At 46.8% G+C, this 25217-nt stretch overlaps 1 protein-coding gene across 8 annotated transcripts in view; it reads left to right on the forward strand.

Annotated features, from left to right (window-relative positions):
• Positions 1-23938, forward strand: part of LOC115327648 (AT-rich interactive domain-containing protein 4A) — a 60550-nt gene extending 36612 nt beyond the window's left edge. For all 8 annotated transcript variants that reach the window (XM_042293374.1, XM_042293376.1, XM_042293375.1 and 5 more), the window contains 6 exons: positions 7-30; positions 495-908; positions 3870-6456; positions 12297-12428; positions 14713-14850; positions 21767-23938. In XM_042293374.1, the coding sequence (XP_042149308.1) occupies positions 7-30; positions 495-908; positions 3870-6456; positions 12297-12428; positions 14713-14850; positions 21767-21885 (3414 nt within the window). In that variant the 3' untranslated portion in view covers positions 21886-23938. The remainder of the gene's footprint in view (positions 1-6; positions 31-494; positions 909-3869; positions 6457-12296; positions 12429-14712; positions 14851-21766) is intronic.
• The last annotated feature ends 1279 nt before the right edge of the window (positions 23939-25217 follow it).

Below are 25217 nucleotides of genomic sequence, written 5' to 3' on the forward strand. Positions count from 1 at the left end.
TTGCAGGAGCGGCAGGGTGCCGAAGGATCGGTAAGACATTGATTTGTTTGCTAGCATGAAGGAATTGGAGCGGTGGTTGGCTGGACGCCGTTCGGCTGGTTTGCAAAGTATGCGTGCCGTGTTCTACGTGCTGTAATGTAACCAAGTTGGAACTGATGTAACAGCTGCCTTAAGGCTGGATTGCTCATTTGGATTTGGGTACGAATGAGTGCGTTGTTCCCACTCTCAGCCACTTACGACGAGAGGTCCTACGGGACTTTACAGTAGTTACACGTAAATTGGAAGCATTCCTGGGCTATCTGATGGTGGTCGCCAGTGTAGAAGCGTGTTCTCCAGTCATAAGCTGTTCGAGCGGATGCAACATATTCGGTCACATGTGTGAACCACCCTCGAATATGTGGCTACGTGGCATTAGTTTCCCCTGGTAAGGTAACAAGGTAGTTTCAAGTTTTGCTCAGTCAATTTTGACCGATCCCTGATTTTCTTTCCATCAGCAGCCGCAGCAGAAGTCCAACAGCGGCGGATCGTCCCCACCGACCGCTCCACCCGGCGGGGGTGGAGCATCGTCGGACACGGGCTCTGCCTCCAAGAAGGGCGGAGTTCGCCGGGGTCGCCCCCCAAGTGTCTCGGGCAGCCGGTCCCAGCAGGGTGGAGCCACGCAGGCTCCGCCTCCGGCCCAGCCCCCAACTCCACCTCCCCAGAGCCGGCCCCCTTCGCTGACTGGCATGCCCACCAGGGCCACTCGTTCGGATCGGGGAGTCCTGTCGGAGTGCCCGTTTGCCGGGGGCCTGGAACCAAGGAGGCGGAGCCGGAGGAAGTCTGGCACACAGTCTCCGCCCGACGGAGACGACGAAGACATTTCGGGGGAAGACGAGGCGATGTCCGAACGCAGCCACGCTTCTGTCAAGGTGGGTGGGGTCTTGGGGCATAGGGGTGGGGCTCTTAAGAAAAAAATCTCCTTTGATCGACAGATACACTTTTGTAAAGGTGGATGTAGGAAACGAGTTTTTAACAAAAAATGTGGGAATTTGACAGCTATGCCTCTGTCAAGATCAAAAAAAAGAACAGGCTTTTAAGAAGAAAAGCTTTTTTGATTGGCAGTGTCATTTTTGTTGATTCTGGGCAAAGAAAACAAGCTTTTTCTATGAAAAGGCTGCGATTGATAGCTATGCTTCTGTCAAGGTGGGTGGGGTGTCCGGGCAGAGGGAATGAAGCTCTAATAAAAAAAAAGTGCTGCAATGTTATAAGCAACTATTTCTTGCTTTATTGATGAGGGCAGGGACTCTGGGTATTGGGGTGGGGCTTCAAAGAATTGATTGACAGCCAAGGTTTTGTCAAAAAGGGGTGGGGTCTACAAGCTTTGGGGTGATAGTGTAAAAAAGAAGTCTTGATTGACAGTCACTATTTGCCAAACTGAATGGTGCTTTGACAAAAAGAAAACAGGAAGGTATGATCAACGATGGTTAGCGACATCAATGTCTGAAGGCCGCATGCGTCAGACCCGCAGTGATGTGATTGCTGCTCCAAACAGCGCCAAGGGGCTAACCATGCTACATCCTGCTACATTTTGCCAAAATACAGGTAATCTGTACCAAGCCTGCACCAAAAAACCAATTTCGGCCGCCTTTCAAAACCGAAACTAAACTGAGTACTGTAATTGAGCATGCGTGATCTATAGGTGGCGCAAGCGGCCGCCCGACACAAAGAACCGTGCATCAATTCTCCATTCGATCTTGCATGGTTTTCCCACCGTCTCATGTTTCGCACTCTTGTTGCTCTCGGCGTCCCGTAGGCCTCGTCTCGCGTCTTTTTTTTTTAATATTTTCAACGATAGTCGCAGGTGTGTGTGGACGCTCCGACGCCTGCGTGCCGGGTACCGGCCATGCCGTCGTACTGTGAAACGAAACAACTTTTGTCGCGCGGCGGGAGTTTCTTTGTGAGCTGAAGCACTCTCTCCTGAAAGTAACGGCCGTGGGAAAACTATATTTCGTTTGGTCACCGTGGTCGCGCGACGTTGGGTGTTGCCGTCCCCACGTCGCTGCAGATATGGCGCTTTCTAAAACGAAACAAGTCATCAACATGTTCTTGTTTAAATCATACGTTACTATGAAAATCCTTCTTTAACTCAAAGACTCGTGTGTCGAAGTATTAATTACCTAGGCTTCTCTTGGTGGGCTTTTCTTTGGAGAGGGACCCAGGTATGTGAAAAATCTGCTGCGAAAGAAAGTTGAAGAGAAGTGAACTAAAGCAAAGAAGGCAATGTCTACATGCTTAGCCCGCACAGTGCGCTGCACAAAGTGCTCCAAGAAAGTTTTGACCCTGGCCCGCGATGTCTTGCATCGATGCACTCAGGTTCTTTGGTTTTTCCGTGTGTTTAGCGTGTACCTTGTTTGCGGCCCATGCAAGCACGCGCCGCTGGACTGTTTTTTGTCGTATGCTCGACAGTTACATTTTGCATACAGTTTTGGGAATCAGTTGACGACGGAGCGGGGTGATACAATGTTTTTTTTCACCGAAACAAAATAAACGACATCCGACTGTGGCTACAAGAAGCCAAGTTCGACTGCACAACAAGAAAAAAGACATACTCTTTGCAAACATGCGCGATGCAGAAGCACTGGGTACTCAGCATGGTGTCGGTTTCGATCGAACAGGCGTTGTCTCTGCTCGCGCAACTATAAGCCTGCCGGAGTTGCCCTCACGTGGATGCAAACACGACTGCACGACAGAAGCACCAGCCGGGACGCTTGCAATCCATTGTTTTACGTTTGCTTACTTTTGATGGAAATGTGGCACGTTTGGACGCAATCAGCGAGTTCCGTCACAACACGTCTCATCAGAACACAACACACTGCAAAGTGCTCTTCATTTGTACATCACTGAAAATGAATATTTTTATTTTTGCGGGAATATCTGCTCCAAAAGCCACTTTTGCTGCTCCAAAACACTGTTATGATTGCTGCAAATGCCACATTTGCTGCTCCAAAACACTGTCTTGGCTGCTCCGAAAGGTGCTCCAAAACGGCTTAGGTCAGTCACATCACTGGACCCGGTGAAGAAGTTCAATGTATGTTTATGCAGCAACCAGGGAAGGAAGGATGACTCCAATTTAGAATAAATTTGTGTAAGCACATTGTGTAGGATCTGTAGAAACTAGCATCGATGTATGCAATACGTTGAGTAGGTTATAAAGCAGTACAGAGTAGTTGTAAATCAGTGGTAAAAATATTGTTTTGCTTGAAAATGCAGCTGCTCCTCTTAATTGCCAGGTGGAATGAAGCAAACAGCCAATTCCTTTTGCTTAACATGAATTTAATATTTTTGTTACCTGCAAGCTGCTTATAGGCCTCTTTTTTAAAAGCACTGAAAGAAGGCCCTGTGGCAGTTTACATCCCCGCTTACTTCCGGTCAAACAAGGGTACAAACAATCCCCACTATAGCACTGCTTCTCTTAAAGTTCACAAAATATTTTATGACCAGTTGTCTAGGTTGGTTAGCTAAAGGACCGGTTAGTGAGAGATTTGTTGGAGATTTTTTATTACTCCCATAAGATGAACCATCTCCTTATATGCTCAGTAGCACAGCGGGAGGACCTCGCAAAATCTTCAACTTTGTGATTTTCGTAGAGCTTCATCGTCCCACGAATTTCGACGTCAACAAGTTTTGGAAACCTGCCGAAACAGTATGACCAAAAGTCTCTTGATAGCCAAGAGAGTGCTCGTGTTAGTAAACAGAAAAAAGGGTCTGTTATTTCAGTAAGGCAGAAATGTCTGTGACCTACTCGTAGCTTATCGTGACCAGTGTGGAAGGTTGTAAAGTGCTTTACTGACAAATCATTGTCTCTCTTTTTGCCTTTCATCGGAGAAAAGGTGGAGCACGAGCAGTCTGACGAAACCGAGAAAGGCACGTCCGTCACGGATTCCAGTGAAGATGTTCCCCCTCCATCAGCGGCTTCTAAGAGTTTCCACGAGTCCGAAGTGGTCCGTGTCAAAGAGGAAGTCGTCGAGGAAACAGAGAGACCCGAATGCGACGATGAAGACACCGACATCGATGATGGAGGATCTATGGCGCTCGCGTTCACTCCGCCGCCACCTCCGACCCGCAGCCATCGCAAGCGGAAGCGCAAGTCCAGGCTGAAAGACGACGAAGACGGAGAGGAGGACGGTGACGAGAGCGAGGAGGAGGAGGCGGAAAGCCAGCTGCCCGTCGAAGAAGAACCGGAGCCTGCGTCGAACGAAGCCGAGGAACCCAAGGTCGACGAGGGAATAGCGACGGCGGTAGCAGACGACGAAGATAGCCTCTTGGATGAGGGCAGTCTCGTCATCTTCGAGGAGGAGGAGAGCAAGAAGCCTGAGGAGAAAGAGGACGAAATCGTCGAGGCTCCTTCTGAAGCAACCGTCGACGCGACAGAAGAAGAGGAAGCAGAAGAGGCGGACGCAGTCTCCGTAGAGGTGGAGGCAGAGACGGAGCTTCCGGCTCCGCGTCAGGTTGTGCCCGTGACGAGAGTTATCACCATATTTCCGCCGCCCGCGGAAGTGGAGGTCGGGAGGGAGGAGCAGGCGCCTCAGGCGGCTCCGCCCCTGGAGAAAGAGGACAAGGAAGAAGAAGAAGATTTGCAGAAAGAAGCCGCCTCGCCGTTGGCCGAACCGGACCACGGTAGCGCAGAGGAACTGGCGGAAGATGCCATAGAGGATGTGCTCTTGCTTCCACCGTCCCTGGTTGCAAGGGAGGGTCCTGAGAGGGACGCTCTCCTGGCGCCAGAGAACAGCCTTCCGGCGTCCGAGTTCGAGGTCTGCAAGGTGGAAGAAGAAGAAGAAGAAGAGGAGGAGGAAGATGAAGAGGCAGAAGCCGTGCCGGCTAGCCCTAACATGGCATCGGTCGAGCCGGCGGTCGAGAAGGACGCGGATCCTGCAGAGTCAGGTTGCCGGATCGAGTTCGTCAAGGAGGAGTCAGAGTCGGCGTCGACGCAGGACTTCTTCAAGGTGGCGCTGCTGACATCCAGCGACGACGGGAGCAGCTCCAACGCGCTGAGGGTCGTCGCAGACGAGGAGGTGAGCAGCAACGAGGTGGCTGCAGAACCCGTGGAGTTCCCGTCGGTCGGAAGCGAGGACGCAGTTCTCGCGGCTGTGGAGGTCGAGGTGGGTCCGCCAGAAGCCGCAGCGGAGTCTCCAGCGAAGAAGGTGGTGAAAAAGAAGTTTGGCCGTGGGGGGCCGAAGAAATTCGACGTTCCGGAGGCGAAGCTGAAGGGCCGCAAGAAGACAAAGGTGGCACCGGACGGATCGCCGCTCAAGTCGCCGCGGATGAAGAAGTGCCGGAAGGGAATGTCGCCCGCAGCGGAAGGTGAGGAGGACAAGCCAGTCAAGAAGAGGCGGAGCAAGTTTAAGTGCGGTCCCGGCGGCGCGTTGGCCGCCGGTGCGGACTCTGGGGAAGACAAGTCGGCGTTAAAGAAGGAGAAGCGGAAGATGCGAAAGGGTCTTGGGAAAGACGGGGTCTCAACAGAGGGAGCGCTGAAGAAGGGCCGTCGGCGAAAGTTCTCTACGACGCGCGACGACGTGGATTCGGAGGATGACGGCGGCATTGAGCGGACCTTCGCAGGGAAGATTAAGCGGGACAAGCGGAAGGCAGTGGCGGCCCCAGTCGCCACGCTGATCGCGATCAGGCCATCGCCACCATCGTTCCACCATGACTACCTCTCGACGCTCGCGGAAGTCTGCGGGCAGGAAGTTGAGATGAAGACGACGGCCGGCACAGACCTGCACGCTGAGTCTGCGGACTCGCTGTTCCTCCTGTGCGAGGAGAAAGTCCCGGCGAGCCCGGTCCGCGAGGGAGACGACGAGCTTGCGGGTCACTCGTCGCATCACCATCATCACCACCACCACCACCCACATCATCACCACCAGCCCCATCATGCTCACTCACATCACCAGCAGCAACAGCCGCAGCGTCCGACCAAAATGGACATCTTCACGTCGGTCGCGGAAGCGGCGCTGGCCGGTCCATCCAACGCAGATCCCTCAGCACCCGTCTTGGACAACACTCCGCCGACAACGCCGGACGGAAGCGGAGGCGCAGATTCGTCGTCACCCGGCGTCTCACCGGCACCGCAACGCCGCGATACAGCGATCGCCGCGTTCCACGGGACGCTGGACGGCGAGAGCACAATGTCTGCGGACTCGGAGGACAACAACAGCCGAGGGTCCGCAGACGGGCCGGTCTCAGGGTTTAAGAGGGACGAGGACGATGACTCGTCATCGCGTACGACGGACAGCGCGTCGTCAGGCGAGCCGGGGCGGAAAGAGGGCGGAACCAAGAGGCGGGACCGGGAGGAGGAGGCGGGGCTTTTGGGGCACGGCAAGCGGGCGAAGAAGGCGGCGCGGAAGGGGACGATTTCCGGAGCGGACGACGGCGCCAGGGTGCGGCAGCACCAGGCGATGGCCTCGGCTCGGAGCGCTCGAGGTGGGTCACGATTCTCATTCCATCTGCGAAATAGCATTTTTTCTATTTGATTTACCCACACCAGCTGCGCTCGGCGTACGTCGCCGTGTTCGATTTATACTAGCGCAGCCTAACTTGACACGACTGGAAATACATTGCCCCGCACTTTTCTGCGCCGCATGACTTTTCTGCACCGGTGCAGGCTGGTGCGGGTAAGTCGAATGAGCCCTTTGTGTTCAGATTTCGCCACCACCTACGTATATTACGGTATTACTACTGCATATTACCACTGCCCATTACATACTACCTGCGTATTACTACTGTCTGGAACGTGTCTGTCGCTGATGTGTTTTCTGCATCCTCAAAAGTCTGGAAAAACGAGGGAATTTCGGCCCCTATCGGCGCCGGTTGGGGAAATCAAACTTTCTTTTGTTCGAGCGACTATGGACGACGCATGCATGGCGCGACGCACCTTTTGCGTGCAACTCGGCCGGCGTGTAGTCGCAGACTTCCGCTCGGAAACTGGAATCTCGGCGGATCCCAAACAACATCCTCTCGAAACGCGTACGCCAAGACAAACCTGTCTCCTTGCGCTTGCACTAGTAGGTTTGCCCCTTGGTTTATTTAGTATAGGACATTTTTTCGCCGAGATATATTTAAAAATATGCCGAGAATGCAATAGTAGCAGTAAAAGCTCGTTATTTCAAATTGCACGGGGATGCAAAAAGAATTTGAATTAAACAAAATTCGAGCTAACGAAAAACGGAAAAAAAAAAGGCCGCTTCTGCTCAGGTGACATTCGGAACGGCAGACCTTTATTATCCAAAGTAATTAATGATCATCATCTGCTTCTTTTCTTGGAAAGTTATGGTCGTTAGCTTATTTTCAAGGGAACGCACCAAGTGCAAGGCATTTTCTTCGCCCTCTTCCAAGCTGAAGAAAAGACGTGCCACGTTCAATGCATCCATGACCTCCGGCGCGGATGGCTAAATCGGAATTTCTTCCACCCCCACTTCTTCCTCCTCGTCATTGACGTCTTTCTCCGCTTCCGCGACGGGTTCGCCAACTACTTGAGCGAGGATGTCTTTGTCAGTCATAGTGCCACAGATCACCGCACTGTCTGCATCGACGTAATCGGCAAAACCCGCGTCCTGCAGCAGATCACACGTGCCCTCAAAAAAAACCTCACACTCTCCGGTGTCGCCGCCAGCCGCCTCCGTACCCAAGACACTAAAACCACTGTTACGGAAACAGTTCGCAATTGTTGCCGTGGTGACTTGGTCCCATGCGCGAACCAGCATGTGCATGGCACTGAGGGGTGTCACGTTATAAGTCTGGTTCCCTTTGGCCGCGCAAAGAACCATTCGTTTCAGCATGTGACGTCTGTAGAAAGACTATGTTCTTGATCACACCCTGGTCCATCGGCTGGAGTGCTTTAGTCGTGTTTGGTGGAAGAAACACGAGTTTAATCGCCTTCAGCTTCACGTCGACCTTTTGTGCTGAGCAGTTGTCTACGATAAGCAGAACCTGCCGGTTGCTCAATTCAAACTTTCTGTCCAGCTTCTTAAGCCACTTTTTAAACAACTCGCCAGTCATCCACGCCTTTCTGTTGGCTTCGTAGTCCGTTGGCAGTGTGCGAATGTTCTTGAAACACCGAGGCTTCACCGACTTTCCTATTATGAGCAGGGGAAGCTTCTCCGTTCCAGTCATGTTTGCCGCGACCAAGACGGTGACACGCTCTTTACTTAGCTTCCCTCCTGCGCAGTTGTCTCCTTTGTACGTGGTCGTTTTGTCCGGCAAGAGTTTAAAAAATAGAGCGGTCTCATCCACGTTGAAGATGTCCCGCGGCGTGTAGCTCTCCAGGTAGCCCTGCAGGGATCCAGTTCGCCACATTGCGCAAGTTTCCATGCTCACGTCTTTACCTTCACCAGACATGATACGGAAGACAAGGTCGTGCCTCTGACGGAAGCGATGGAACCAATCCTCAGACGCAGCGAAGTCGTCGTGTTTCAAATGTAGTGCGTACTCGGCCGCCTTTGCCATGATGATGGGGCCGCTGAGAGGGAGATCTTGGCTTCTCATCTTTTTAACCCAAGTGATGAGCGCCTTCTCCAAATCCGGGTGTTTGGCAGAGCGAAGTCTTTTTCTACCATGGGCAAAAACTTCAGCTTCATAGGCGTCCTCGATTGTTTTCTTGTTGCGGACGTATGTTGACAACGTACTCCTCGGGATCTCGTGCTTCTTGGCAATCTCAACCTTGCTCGCTTTTCCTGCGTCTGCTTCATGCAAAATCTCCACTTTCTCTTTAAGCGTTTTGGCGTGATACTTTCCTCGGGCCAGTATACCCGCCGTATCAAAGCGCGTAGCACGTAGCTTGGTCGTACGGCCAGTACGGCCAACACAGTCAGCTAAGTCACCAGCACAAATGGATCGGCGATCGCGCAACGGCTCCAACAGAGTAGGCCCGGACCAACGAGGCACGGAAACAGAACCGCAGAACTGGTATTGCGGAGAACAAAGGGACGCAAAGGGCTTCGAAAAGCGCGAAAGAAACCACTCTGAGCGCCCCTATCGGTCTCTCGAATGCCTGGCGATGTTGTTCCAAATATCCATGTGCGCATTCGTATTGGCTCGCAGTGGATACCGACAACGCTCTCGCGTTTCCTGCAACGCGCCTGCCACATTTAGGAACGCGCGGCGACGCGGTTCTCGCCGCGCCGCCTGTTACTTGACCAGAAAAGCTCCACGCATGGCGGCGTGCGGTTTGAATTATCGCTGCCGGAAACGATTCGAGCGTGAATTAACGGGTTGTTTTCCACATGTACCTCTACGCAGTGGGACCGGACCATGGCGACTGGTTTGAATTATCCAAAAGTTTGAATTAATGAGTTGTGAATTAACGAGCTTTCACTGTATCCGGTACTCAGCTGGTGCCCCAAGGGCCGTCCAAATGTACCCCTGTTTTCCTTGGTTTGCACGTGTCGTGTTCCCTTAGTTCAGGAGTCTCACAACTTTATGGCTGAGGGGCCAGATTAGGTGTCTGTCGCAGCCTCCAGGGCCAGAAAATGAACACGTAAATACATAAATGCAAAGGAAAATACTCAATAAATAGACAAAGGCATTTTAACACAAAAGTTGAATATATTGTATAATAATAGAAAACCTACATGCGAATAACATGACTTGCGAGTAAGACAGTTCAGTATTATGATAAGATTAAATATTTAGCTAATTACGACATATGATAATTGTAGCCCTGAAACCTCACCGGGCATAAATCAAGGCGCTTAGGAACGCTGGCATATTTGCAAATGGCAGGAGACTAATGACAATGGTAGAAATGATTATATAGCAATACGCCAAACTTATTGTGTGTCAAAACCCTAAATAACTTAAACAAAATTGCACAGACATAATTCAGGGCACTAAGAACGATAAAATAAGTTGTTTGCCTGGTTGGTTGAACATCATAAAAATATTGGTACGAAAGACAAAGGACAAGACAGGACAGGACTGGACAAGTGCTACTTTCAACTGACATTTTAATGAAAAGATAAAGAAAACAAAGGGACTAAGATAAATTTATATAAAAAAGATAAAAAAAGAATGGAAAAAGGAAAGGATTTAGAAGGACTGAGATAATAAAAAAGTTTTTAATAAATGAGAAATAATAAAGAAAAATAAAACAAAGGGTCGCAAAGAAAAAGAAGATAGGAAATAAGGAGGTACCATAGTTCCTTAAATGACAAGTTCACTGATGGCACGCTTAAGCAGGATTCACTTCTTGCTGTGATGGTCTAGGCTTAATAAATTTTGCCAGTTCTTTTGTCGTGGAACCGCCTCAGAATCCCTGGTTTAGCGAACAATGGGGCGCACCCACAGTACCTCACATGTTAGGCTAGTTGACCTGACAGCGAGTATTTCAGAGAAAGTTCATGCTCCCTGAGCTTGATGTTGACGCATCGTCCAGTCTGGCCCACATAAACTTCTCCACATGACAACGGTGCCTCATACACAACTCTACAGTCACAGTTTATGTTCTTGTGGGCATGCCCCGCGCTGCTTTTGTCCGCCTTGTCACGCTGCGAGTTTATTTTGGGGCAGGATCTTAGCTTGTCTCGAGTGGATAGCACCACCCGGACGTCATACTGGGATGCGACTGTCTTGAAGCTGTGAGAGATGCGATGCATGTTTGGGACGGCTGCAGGTCTGTGTTGTTTCTCTCTGCTCTCTCTTGGTTGGTTAGATTTGAACATGCATTCAGCCAAATCTGATACGATGGACGTAGGGAAACCAGAAACTTTGAGCCGTAATGCTTGCACATCAATGCTCTCCGCTGCTGAATGAAAACAGGACTTGTTTAGGGCCGCGCTAAAACAACGGGAAACAGTTCCTCTTTTTACAAGTTTCATGCGAGCTAAATTGTGCTGGAGAAGTCTCTTTTGTGATCTTACCAAGTACATCCAGCATAAGCGGTTACTTTTGCAGGTCAGCCGAAGGTCTAAAAATTAAAGAGAGTTGTTGGCTGGGGCCTCGTGCCTGAACTTGAGCCCTTCAGCTTCGTCAATGAATATGTTCTTGATGGTGTTGATGACAGTAGTGTGGTTTGCTTGAGTTGGTTTCTGTTTTTTTCATTTTCTTTTTGATCTTTTTTATATAAATTTATTGGCAAGTTGAAACTTTGGGCCATGTTGTAAAAAAAAGAACAATCTCCAAACTCTTGTCTCAAAACATGCTTTTCGTGTAAGACTTGCCAAATTATGAGGTGCTGGAGTAAACCAGCCTTCTGCGTTAAATCCTTATTTCAAACTCTTTTTGTTTGTGTTTCACCCATTGAAAAGCATGCGGGAAGGGGCTCAGCCAACACCACCTAGACAGAAGGCCTCCGCATGGTTTCCTCTTCTTCTAGTCGGATCGCACTCGGTCGGCTATTGGACCCGAGCCTGACCTTCGACGCGCTGATTGGCCATGAGCCGCAGCTGAACAGTGACGCAGCACCCGTGCCCAATCTCTCACCTCGATCGATCTGACTATGATGACGCGTGTGGAGGCCTTCTGTCCAGGTGGTGTTGGCTCAGCACCCACCTCGTATTGCTGCGCCGCAGTGTTCTTCCACAGCATAAAGGCTGTCTGCTTTCATCGCTGTCACCATGGCAACGAACGGTGATTTTCCAAACGCCGTCTGCTATCCAAAATTTAATAGTTCTGTAATGAGCAGCCGCAGACTGTCGCCGCAAAGTGGTGTGAATGCAGGCTGGGGGGAGGGTTAACACGCTCCCCAGTGATACACGCACGTTCCGAAGAGTTCATTCGGCATTTGTTGCCATGGTGGCGGTGTTGAAAGCAGACGGCCTTTTCGCTGCGGAAGAACACTGAGATGCAGCGATACGAGGTGCGTGCTGAGGCACTTCCCGCATGCCTTTCAACGGGGCGAACGCACACAAAAAGAGTTTGAAATAAGGACTTAATGCAGAAGGCTGGTTTTCTCCAGCACCTCATAATTTCACAAGCTTTACACGAAAAGCATGTTTTTAGACGAGATTTTGGAGATTGTTTGGGCCAGAGTTTGAAGATCATGAGAACTTACCTACTAATTAAAAATAATAATAGAGACAGTGCAATTTTATAATGGTAACAAGAAACTATTGAAACAGATTGTTTTAAGCAGTACGTGGTTATATGTGGTATCGTTATAAGGGGATTGCACTGTATTTGAAATCAGCACAGAAGTCTTACCAAGCCTTTGCTGTTTCATTGGGCTTGGCCAAAAGATAAGGAAGAAAGTTTCAAGACCACCACTCCCCCTTAGGGATACAATGAACACTGCACAAACATCTGTTCTTTCGTTTTTTTCTCCGCAGAGCTTCTGGCAGGATCGCAGATCTCGGAAGGTGGCGGCGCTCCGATGTCGGCAGGCATGTGTTCTCTCGGTGCCACCGCAGCCAGCACCACCTGTCATCGACCGTCCAAGTTCACTTTCGACCACCCTCTCGGTGAGTTTGTACCCGATGGAGTTTGTGCTAGTGGCATACCTTGAGAGACTTGGGTGTGCTAATTGTTTCCTGTAGCACTTGAAATTTATTAAATTAGGTGCCTTCTGATAGTTGGTGCTGTAAAAAGGATTCATACGAGTAGTTGCATGCTAGGTCAGAGGTGACATGAACACCCACGTCTTAATGAGATGAGCAGGCTGTTACTCGAGTGCTAGCAAGGTACTAGTACAAAAACGATCTGGAACATGAGCTGCGGGACAATTATGACGAAATCCTGGAGATACCATTGTTGACAATATCAGCAACACAATTTCTACGACTTCGTCATCAAGTTTTGCGAAGGAGGGACTGTAAGAAAACGTCCGCTTTTATCTTCCGAATTCTGCGGTCACAGAGAAGCTCCCTGGTCAGTGCGAGCACACTTGGGTCTCACGTAAAGTGAGAAACATTCCTACCCAACGTCGTTGCTCGGCCCCTTTAACCCTTTGATGTTGGAGCTTTTTTTCCATAAGATGTTTCCTAGTGGTCCGGTTTTGTTTGCAAAGAAATGGTATTGAGAAAGGGTCAAAGCGCAGGCTTTTTTTAACTATCTAGCTGGAGCACGTACAGTGCTTGCAAGCTGTTTAGGTTTAGAAGTATCAAATGAAAATATTGAATGTGAAAAGTTGTCCCCCTTTCTTCCATTTGGTTTCATTTTGGCGCATTCCAGCGGCTTCAGATTTCTATCCAGAGGTACCTTATAGAGTTTCTCCGTTGGATAAAGAGCTCTAATCCTCTGAATTTAATTTCTAGTAGCTTAGGAAGCCTGATTCGGAAGAGTCAGTGCTCCCATTGGCACTACCGCCAGGACGGCTGGCATGCTAAGTAAGCGTCACATGCACAGAGCGTCTGATTTGAAAACTATAAATAACTCGGCAATGCGAAAATGCCATGCCAATATTCAACGGTTTTGCCGAAGGCATAACAAATGGCAACACCTCCCATGTTGCGTGCAGTTCTGCATTTATGCAGGCACTTTCAGGCATGTAATTGTCGCCGTACAGCTGCGGCGACGACCGTCAAAGGGTTAAGAGTAGGCATGGGCGAATAGAGGATTTTGGGTCCGAATCGAATTCGAAGCGAATAGTGATTTTGGTCGAATAATTTCGAATCGAATAGTTCGAATAGTACTAGCAAAAAATACCACAAAATATGTTTAAACTATAGTTTTATATTTGCCCTTATTTGGTATTTGATATACTGTAATTGTTAATTTCAAGTGTATTGAGTTCGGTAGCACGAAACGGTCGGAAGCTTGCGCCACCTGGCCGTAAATCCAAGCCAGAGTAAGTGAAACCCGTTTATATTGAACTTGCAAAAAAAGTCTACCAGTTCGATATAGCGGGTAATTAGATATAAAAGTTTTAATGAACTTGACTCTCAAAAATCACCTTTCTGCTGAAATATTACACAATGAAGTAGTCTTGCATCTTCTGCTGCTTTTTCTTCATTGCATCCGCGATAACAATATTTTTCTACGCTATCGACGGACTCCAAAATTCTTGGGCCGCTGCCTTCTATATTCGCGCATTAGCGCCGAAATATGCCGAGAGCACGGAGCACGTCCAACGGGAGCACCTCCTGCAGAGCGCCGTTTTGCTCTGTAAGTTGGCTTTCCCCTAAAACAGGTGGTGCGTTGGGGGAAGCCAACTAGCAAAGCAAGCTGGCTTTTTTTTCTCTCTCTGGGCGGCCGCGTCAATTTGGAAGAAAAAATAATATTCTCTTTTGCGGACGGAGCACGGAGCACCGTCTCTCCGCAAAAGATATATTTTATTTTTTTCTGAACAGTCGACGCGGCCGCCCGAAGAAAAAAAAAAAAAAAAAAAAGTTAACGTGCTTTGCAAGCTGGCTTTCCCCCAATGCGGCTGCGCGTTGGGGGAAAGCCAGCTTGCAGAGCAAAACGGCGCTCTTGGCAGTTCGATATATCGGTAGCGGCTGCTATTTTTGTTCGATGCAACCATAGTTTTTGCTATATATTATCACTGTAACATTACTGTGCACAACAATTGTTCGATATAAGAAATAATTCGATGTAAACGGGTTCGATATAGTCGGGTTTGACTGTATTTCGAAAGGTCGAATAATTCTATATTGTCGAATAATTCGATATTGTCGAATAATTCGATTTTATCGAATACTTAAATTCGATTCGAAGCGAATACCGAATAGAACAGAATTCGATTGGCTATTCGTATTAACCGAATATTCGCCCATCCCTAGTTAAGAGTTGGAATTCTCCTTGCAGACGAGGGACTGGATGCGGAGAAGCGGATATCCGTGCTGCAGGACCGTCTGACGGAGCTGCGCAAGGTGTACCTCTCCCTCAAGGCCGAAGTGGCAGTCATCGACCGGCGACGCAAGCGTGCTCGGAAAAAGGAATCAAGTGGGTTTTCTTTTACACTTTTGAAGCAGACGGCTGGGTGCCCCAATACAGTACAACCTTGTTATAACAGACATTCTGTTAACAACATACCGATTTGTGAATTTTGGTTGATTTTCCTGTCTTTGCTATTGAACAACTCCACTTATTGCAGATTCCGTTACAACGTACGTTCGGTTATAATATACTACCATTCAGACTTGGACGTAGTTCAACTACTCTACTCAAACTACTGTAGTTTAACTACTTTTTCGAGTAACTTGGTAACTTTCAATTACAACTTGATTTGGGTAATTAGTAGTTTAATTTAACTACTTTTTTCAGGTAACTTCTACTCAAATTACTAACTACTTTCCAAATTATATAGGGCTAATTTTGCCCATTACGAAGGTTTGAGCTCAGAAATGAATAAGACGCCGGCAGATGAAGTGGCATTCCCGAGCAAGGGGCCCCCTTGTTCGGGAAGGCGTCCTTGGACCAAGGTGACGACGAGCAGCCAAGACATAACACCGACACGCACGAACGAGGGAAGAGATGCTTAACAAGCCTCGGTCGGGTATTGACCTAATCCGGTAATGCACGCAGGCGCCGCGTTCCCAGCTGCAACCGTGAAAGAAGGGTACACTCTGAGAGTTGTTGTTTTCGTGTTGTCTGTCTTTAGTGAGTTCTGACTCAAGTGGTACGTTCCACGGGAGGCGCCACTGGAATGACCTCGCAGCTGGGCGCCTGTTCCCATGGTCGCCTTGTCGCCTTGTCGTCAGCGCATACGCCTTTGCAAAGCCGGACTCCCCCGCGCACAAACGCAGACACGGATAATCCGTTCATGGGAGCACGTTTCCGCTTCCAGCTGCAACTTCATACGAGCGACGATGCTTGTTCACATAATTCTTCGCGTCCTTTCGAGCATCCATGCCTGGGAGACCTCTTTGTTAAAAACGATTCAGGCGCGTCAGAATATTGCAGTCGCCGGCGAGGATTGCGAGTTACCCTTGGGAGATCTTTTTGTTAGGCCCGGCGTCAGCGGCAAAGTATACTTCGGTTCATCTTCTGCTAAACCAAAACAATTTTTTTTTTTTCAGTAGCGTAGCACTAGCACTACAACGGAACGTGCAGTCGTCCGGATGATCTCATCGTCGTTGCGCGAGACTTGAACCCTTGACTGTCTGGTGCACTCGCTCAGCGTACTCTCAGAACGCCGTCGGAATAAAGAGGGGCCAGTTATAACAATCTCAACTTGACGAAGAAAAAAGAAAAAAAGGAGGAAAGTTTGTTATAAAAGACCCTCTACCCGAGGCAAACCTCTAATGTTTCGTCATGGACACCTAAGATACCGACACTCGCTTACCCGACCCTGCACAGCCTGTTTCTGAAATTCAAAGCTGCCGTTCCATCCAGCCCGTCGGTGGAACGTCTATTTAGCTTGGCTGGGGACGTCTTTAGACGGAAAAGAGGAAAACTCTTCTATCAAGAACTTTGAAAGTCAATTCCTTTTGCGAGCGAATGAACTATTTTGGCGAAAACGCAAGCCATAAATAGACTGTATTTATTTTAGGCTCGCAGGGTTTTTCATTGATCAGAACTGCTGCTCATTTTGCTACCACAAAAATATAAAAAAGTAACTTCGAAACTAACTTCAAAGTAATTCGCTACTTTTTACAGTAGTTAGTAGTTTACTCAATTACTATTACGAATGCGTAATTTCTACTCTACTCCAATTACTTTTGGTGTCGATACTCAGTAACTTAACTTAACTACCGTTTTTGAGTAATTTGTACATGTCTGCTACCATTAGGGATTTCCTTAAAAAACTTGAGACAACCAAAAGTAGTTGTGCCATATTTCCACGTGATTTCTCACAATGTAAAAGCTTATACAGAAAAACTTTGGTGTAAATATGGTTTTCAGTACGGATTTCAAGTTGGGCAACCTTATCTCATTTCCAAGAGAAAGAAAGAGGTTCCAGAAAGCCCATGAAGAGAGATCGGTACCTGGTGAGGAAGGAGTCGTGTATGAGATACCTTTAGCGTGTAAGGCAAACTTCCAGGTGTTTGAATGATAAACTAACTGAGCATAAAAAAACGTAAAAATCAAAACTCCCAATTTTGAAATAGCAACACATGTACAGGAATGCAACAACTGCGTGGCCGGAGACAGATGTAGTACACAAAGAGGTCAATGATGTTAAACGAGTTGAAAGAGAAACAAATAGAATTAAGTTAATAGGTAGGGTGCTCCTGCATTTATAATTTTTTTGGTTCTTGCCTTGTGTGTATGTACATTTTTTTGTGTTTTTTCAGGGGTGTGCGAATACTCGAATATACGAATTTGAATCGAATAGAAAGTTCCCGAAAAATTAGATTTGCGAATCGAATTCCTAGTATTCGGTCACTCGAATATTCAATATATTCGGCCAAAGACGCGCGGTCGGCACGGAGCTGACAAAAAAGCCGTTTTTTCTCCCAATGTAAGCGCCGTGATATTGAGAGACCATGCGAGAAACACCTCTTGGTCCTACCATTCCACAAAAATCTTACGCGCAGGTTAGAAAGAAGAAAATTAACGAACGCCGCAAACTTTATAGCATGCAGATTTACTCACGATTGTGACGCAATCTTCCCTTGGATCACAACCGAAACATCCCGTTTGCGCTGCTTCCAGAAAGGAATTGTTGGGAAGCCGGAATTCCGCGCCATGCCTAATTCTTTTCACGAGTAAAGCCCCTCGTTTCAAATTGAAGCGCCGATGTAGAACACACTTGTCGCATTCACAGAAATCGGCGACTGCACGATCACACAAAGAAAACTACGTTAACCACGCCGATGAAACCAGCCGAGTTATCGTCGTCGTTCTTTTGGAACCGCAAGCGCCGCAATTCGAAACGAAACAATGCGGAAAAATAGTGTGCCTAGATTTGAGAGGGTTTCCAACCATTTAATAGCCGCGTTTGAATTTTGAACTGCGAGAAGGTGACGAAAAGACTAAAGCGTTGATCGGGATCGGGCAGGCAGGGCAGGTGTCGTCGCTCTTTTGTTTGCTCGCCTTCTTTCCACGCAACAACACAACACATGCACACTTATGACCAATCTGCGCTGGAGCAGTCTCCGTAATTTCAGTTTCGCTTGCTTCCTCTTTTAAATCAAGGCTCTCTAAAACAGGATAGATAGACGGAAAAATGGATGCAAAGTGGAAGTTGGACGGTGACTTGCGCCACCTAACCACGTTTTGTTTTCTTGCTTCAGATTATATTGTTTAAGCCTGTTTACTCAGATTTAACACCCATCTGTTTATTTATGGGAAATAAAATCTCCAGTCTCCTTTTTCTTCCGTAAAATGGAGACCAAATATTGCAAATGCCCCTTTTCTGAAATACACAAATATTAAAAAAAAAAAAAAAAAAGTTGCGGTGATAGGTTGTGTTTTTAACAAGAAAAAAAAAAAGTACGCGTGGCTGTAACTTTTTTTTTTTTTTCTGTGTGTGATGTTTTGGGTAGATAGATTATGTTTGCACCATAAAATTGGATCTTTAGTGCCCAATGTCCAACAGCAACTGCTTTTTTTTTTTTACTGGAACTTTTTTACATTTTTGCTATTGTTCCATACCTTTTTAATTTCCAAACATATATAAATACTTTGAGAAAACATTATAGAGATGAGCTTATTGATTTTTTCTATGTTTTTAGACAAAGAATACATAAAATATATCACTAAAAAAGTATACAACTTGATTGTTAAAAAAAAAATTGTTTTGTGGGGCAGAAATTATGCAAAACGGAGACAGCTGATACAGAAGAGATAATGAGTGCTTTTTGTGTAGATTTCGGTGAATAAACATCCTGCGATACTTCATAATTTTTAGGGCATGCGTGGCATGCATATTAATTCCAATTTACCTGAATGTTCAAAGTTCTGTCCGAATGTTCATAGCCTTTTTGAATGTTCGACCGTGGCCAAATATTGGGGATATTCCGAAGATGCTATTCTCGAATCGAATTCGTATCAAATAAGGAAAACATTTGATTCATATTCGAAATTCCGAATATTCGCACGCCCCTACTAATATCCGTTCTCATTTTGTCAGACTCACTTTTTAAAACTGCATACTCTGTTTGCACGCTACTTTTACGACAGACCAAAATCTTCGTCACTGTCAAGGTCCGTTATGATGAGTTTATAGTGTACAAACGGTCGTCTGCATCAATGCGCCCTGCAGAGGAGGCACGCCGTTTTCGAGTTCGGAATGTGCCGACGTCCAAAGGGTCCTTCTGGTGTTGCTTACTATTGAGATGCAAAAATACTCCAAAAGCCGGGAGACGTCATAATTGAAATAAAAGCACCGACTTGACACAACAGGAAAAACAATTTCTTCAGACATTTCGCCTCCCATGCAGGAGGCATTTTCAGTAATTACAAAGAGATCATGCTAACGATTTTCACCGAGAGTTGAACAGTGTTCACCCGCAATACAGGGACAATGGGTCATTCTTTTGACTTCGTGGTTGCCACGACCTTGGCGAGGGAGGATAGATGGGGGCCCCAAAAACTCCTAGAATCGTGGTCTGTTCTCAGGGACACATTCATGTGCAACAAAAACTGCGGCCTTCTCCACAAAGCTTATACCGACAATCCTGACAAATGGCATTGACTTGAGGTTGTACGTTGCATTTGCTTTGTAACCACAGAAGATGCTTCTTGCATAGGAGGCGTAACATCTAATGAAATCGTTTTTTCTGTTGTGTCAAGTCGGTGCTCTTATTTTAATTACTCTTGAGATGGACAAGCTCAGAAATTGCCCTTTTTTCCCGGGTGGTATGAGATTGCGTTGCATTCAATCTCGAGAGGTGGTTTGAAAGCTTTCTCGGACACAGCAACAAGTTCTCTATTCGGAAAAGAATGTTCCTGGTTGTTCAAGATTGTGTCCTATCTTGTTCCAGTAAAGCTGTCTATAGTCGGTGACAGTTAAGGAATTCAGGACAAGCTCCCCCTACCTTTTTTTCACTTTAGCGGAGTGAACGCTGCAGAGGAGGTCACCTCCTTTCCAGCGTTTGCTCTGCTAAAGTGGAAAGAGGCGGGAGGAGCTTCCCCCAAACTCTTTGCCTGTCACTGGCTATAGTTTGACTGAAGGCAAATGTGTTGTGCAGAACTCACGAGCTTAGAGAGAACTTGGGTATTTGTCTGTGGGCCTCAGAATATTTCTACTTACAGTAGAACCTCAATAATCGTAGGCAGTGTTATTGAAGGGGGCAAGAGGTTGTGACTAAACCCAGTGTCTCAGGGGCAAGGTGCGAGGGTGAAAGTAATAACCAGCCTGGCTGTGCTTCTGCTCTAGGATGTGTCATCCATTCGTTTATCTTTGTCTGCTGCTTTACTTAAAGGAACCCTCAGGAAGTTCCTGAGATCGCCTAATTATGGTGATAACTCACTCTGCGGGCTCTAAGCATCCTAGAAATTCTTAAATCACGACGATGCGCGGCTGATTTAGCAATCAAAGTCGAATACATCAAGGTCATTGCAGAGAATGGGAGGAGCGTGTTTCCGGCAACCAGAACTACATGTGACAAATGAAAGCGCGACGTTTCGTGGAGATTGCAAACGCTGTTCTTGTCAAATGTGCGTGCTTTTGTAGATGATAAGAGCAGACGAGAGTATGAGAAAAATGTTAATTTTTTGTGGAGAGGGAACGTAATACTGCAATACGTAATTGTCTCCAAAACACCATACTATTTCTTTTTTTTGTCTTCCGCTGAAGTGATGTGTCCGGTCGTCTGCTCTTGAGCGAGCGCTCGCTGGACTGACTCATCGCATAGGTCTTCCTCGTGCAGATTCCGTCAGCGATGCAGGTGAATTCCAAGCGTGCTTTGCGATATGTGATCCGTCATCATCCACGAGTCCATGCTTTTTCTATCATCCGTAGATTGGAGGTGCCTTTTGTTTGAGATGCACGTGGCCCACCGTTTGCTGCGCTCGAATTTACGACAGCACGCAACGGTGTTGCATCATAAGAGATGGATCCCATGTCGAATGTTCGTCGAAGCATTTCTTCCTCGAGAGGCGACAAGTTAGCGAGAGCCATAACTCGAAGCGATGGCTACGATGACCATCGACTTTGTCTGGGCGTCCAAAGTTCGGGCTACATCCGGGCTATCCGGGCGACGAGCTGCACGGATTCAAGATATCACTCCGCGGGTCCGCCGGTCAGAGACGCAAGGATCTTCCGCATTCTATTGGCTGACAGTGGTTCTGGTTTCGGGAAAAGCTCTTCCCATTCTCTGCGATGACCTCGGTGTATTCAATCTTCGATTGCTGTTTTAATAACAAAATCAGCGGCGCATCGTCGTGATTTAAAGATTTCTAGGATGCTTAGAGCCCGCAGAGTGAGTTGTCACCATATTATGGTGATCTCTGCGGCTCCCGAACCCCACGTGGGTTCGGGGGCCGCAAACTACCGAATGTGGCAAGCCCACATAAAGGTTTAGTTCGCGTAATCTTGTTGTGTTTTTAATCGGAACGTTTCAACCACGAGCAGCAAAATTTTGCACTTGACTCCTGGCATTTTCTTTGCTTTTCATATAACTTAGCACCCGCTTGATGCGAATATTTTTCGTTGTCCAACAGATTGATGAGGTTCTACTGTAACCACCGTGCATTGCGCAATGTTAAGTGTTATCTGTGAGCAGAGAATTCAAGTAGGCTATGTTTCAGTATTTAGATGGTGGGCAATATGTCCTATACGAGTTTGTCTCCTTCAATTTAAGCAGACAGCTCTAACTGATGCTCTTTTTATCCTGGGGCGAAACAAGGTGTTCCTCATTCCTGGTGGTTCTAGTTGAAAAAGATTTGCAGTACAACACTTTAGTTTCGTACCGTGTAACATCACAATGGTCCCATTGCAGCATCATGTGCATCCATTTTTGTTTTTCAGGCACCCCTGCGTCGTCGATGACCCCAACCGTGCCGGTTTCGCAGCCCCCAACATCGTCTTCATCGTCGTGCTCTCCCGCACCTCACCAGAACGTTCAACTCGAAGTACAGTGCTCCTAACATTCGGCAACCTTGCCTGCCTTTCCCCGTTTTTCCCTACCCATCCCCAGATGACTTTACAGAGTGTTGCCTAGGGGTGTCACTCGTGGTACTTTGCACGTGGACAAGCCTCGCATCGTCACACCCTTGTCATGATTTTGTCAACAACCCTTTCATGCAGTGACATTCAATGGTCCTGTTGAATTTCATCTGTTGAAATTTATTTTTCTTTTTCCTAAACAAAATTGCTTTTATTTCTTTTTTCACCCCACAACCTCCCCAGATTGTGTACTGCAAGCTGTAATTTCCTAGAAGAGATCTGGATGAATCTCTCACTAATTCCCTAGAAAAATCTAGAGAACCCATCTAACCTCCATCTTCTCAAGCGATTTTGAAGGCGGAATCTAAAAACGTGGGACTCTCGTTTGAATACCAGGCTCATTACATTACCATTGTCATTTATAATATTATTAAAGAGGTCAGTGCACGTTGATCGGTGCTAGCAATTAAATGTTGCGGTCTGCAGTGCGATGCCCGGCAGTTTTTGGAGAGGAGTAGTTATAGAAGTTGAAAGATGGTTCTTGGCATGTATTTGAAGAATAAGTTTTTTTTTTTTTTTCTGCAGAAGCTGTTGTATGATTTGGGTGGCAACTTTTTGGTCAACAGAGTTGTGTTGTTGACGGGCACGCGTGTGGTGACCGTGCTAAGCAATAGCAGCATACAAAAGCAGCCCTGTCATGTTTTTTAAGTTGTTTTTATTTATATAGTTTTAGGCAGGCATCTTTTACCATCGACAGTGGCATGCATTCCTTCCTTGCAGCCGAGACCGCGCTTGACTCTTTGTCTTTCCAAGTTTGTTGGCGCAGTGGCAGGTGCTCCTTTTGGGGATGGTCCTAGTAAATTATTTCAAACATTTGGCTGTACACCCTACATCTTCACACGGACCAGTTCCACAATGTGGAGCGGTGCTCTCTCGAAACGTGGCACAATTTAACGTTCGACGTAAAACGGCGTACCTACAAGCCCGACAGTTTATGTAATTGCAAAGAAAAGATCACACGACTTTAACACGGTGCCCACTTGCCTTAGCGCTCGGGTTCTGTTCGGGAAAGTTTAACTTACCGTGCATATTTGTGAAGAGTGTGATGCACTTTATTTCCTTTTTTTTTCAAATGATAAGTTTAGTGCTAAATTGCCACATCTTTTTCTTTTTCCAGCATTGTAGTGTTGGAAAACAATTTACCTTTCAAGGTGCAGCGTGTTTGTGTCACCTCATCTTCATTAACTTTTTGTCTGCCATTACGGACGCTTCACTAATTTATCAACTTTCGACACTGGCACTGTGCTGGAAGTGAGAATGTCTCAGAACCGACGTTGGTAGTGTTTTTTTGGATCTCAAGCGCTTCCTTTGGTCCAAGCAGAATGTAGGATCCAAGAAGTTTGCGCCTTGTAAAGCACTGCGAATTCTCTGCATTTGTCGGCTTTTCTCTTTTTTCATTTTGTCACGACCGGGACAAATGCACATGTATGCAAAAGCGCTAGTGAAAAAAAAAAAAGATACTGTGACGATTCACTTTTTTTGTTTTTAGTGCCTGTAAATATTTTGTAAAGAAGCAAGGTTGTTGTATGCGTAAGTGTCTGTAAGTCGAGAGTACGTAGTTTTTCAGTTTCGCTTTTTTGTAAAATGTGATTTTCAGTGCACCTTTTTTTTTGTTCTAGATTTGTCGTATCGTCGCAACACTACGGGTTGTGACTTTCTTGTACATTATTCTGATCCTGCTTGCCATGCTTGCAGTCTACTTTTTTTTTTCTTAATTTGCTTGTTGAACTTCTGTTATATCAACACGGCAGAAGAAGAAATTTTTTAAAATGTATTTTAGATTGGTGCGCATATGTTTAATAAATATACATGAATGCTTAGGTATATATACATACATGTTATATGGGCTAATAACCGTGCAAATATAAGCTTTTCTTGTTCTGTCCCCTTTTTGTCTGTCTTATCAGCCGATGTATTCACTTCCTTGACACTTGTTGCCAGCAAACTGCATAAAATAAACAGTTTATCCCATCAGCACTTCGTTTTGTGTTTTGCTTCTATGTGGCGCAAGACGTACTGTGTGCACACGTCCGCTTGTCTTGCCTGGCAGTATCGTATAGTGGCGTTGGAAGCAACAATCATCCACCCAGGTGTCTCATATATACTTCCTCGAAACACACACACATTTCCTGCATACCTCGAAGGGCTGCTGACAACTCCAACATCGTAACTTTTCTTTTTATTGTCACTGATGCTTTGGAAGAATGTAATACAGTTAAAAAAATGTAGCGGAAGAAAAATATGGATTGAAGATTTGTAAAACGGTTTATTTAAAATCTGCCCATCACATGGAATTTTGAACCATGGTTAAAAGTGCTGAAAAGACAAACAAGAGAGAACACTCGCACGGGCACTACTCACAACTGTATTTGAAAAAAGAAGATAGAAGCACATATAGTATATATATTGATACACCTTTTGTCACATAGACCATGCATGCGCCGGGATACACACCCTTGAACGTGTTTACATAAATCGATGTGTCGCCGTACGCATTGGGGCCCCCTCTTCCTGATAAAGTATGCCTCTTGCAGTTCGTGTGCTCTTTGATTCTTACTTCTACCTCGAATCTTAGTATTGCCGAAGCATGGCTCACATTTGCAGGCCCCACAGTGCGTGGGCAAATGTGCCCCATCATTTGTTTTTTAAATTTTGCGCACGATCCCTCAAACGATTATTGGTGTACCTTTCTATTTGCTCAACGTAAGAATTTCCATATCCTCGCTTGTTTTTGCTTCCAGAAGCAATTCGAGGGCAAAGTTGGCCGAGTTCTTTTGGCACTGAAAAAACCTTCATTACCAATTTGCCCAGCAACTTTAAACGTTCATCACCATCTAGTCCAACAACAAATATGTTTACATTAAAGGGGCGATGCAACGATTTTTGAATTTTGCGCAAATACTGCTTAGAACAGATCCCTGACGTTAATGACCTGTGAAATACCCGTTCATTTTTCACCACATGCAATCGAAGTCGCAGAAAATAAAGAAAAACGAGCAGAGTTCACCCCCTCAACCCGCAGCCAGAACAAGCGGCCACGTGATCTGGAGCCGATCATATGCCGCCAATGTTGATCATAGCCATGCACTGGGGTTGGCAAGGCACAGGACACGCGCTGAGTTCCAAACATTGTTATGGTTCGGCTGTTGTCGTCATTGCTGCGATTGGGACACAGGACACTACCCGAATGCTTCTCGAGCTATCGATTATCACGAGCCCAAGTCGAGTGTCAACGCCATGCTCGGGTCCAATC

The sequence above is a fragment of the Ixodes scapularis genome, unplaced genomic scaffold (genome assembly GCF_016920785.2).
Source record: "Ixodes scapularis isolate PalLabHiFi unplaced genomic scaffold, ASM1692078v2 PGA_scaffold4__175_contigs__length_147842914, whole genome shotgun sequence".
Classification (NCBI taxonomy): Eukaryota; Metazoa; Arthropoda; class Arachnida; order Ixodida; family Ixodidae; genus Ixodes; species Ixodes scapularis.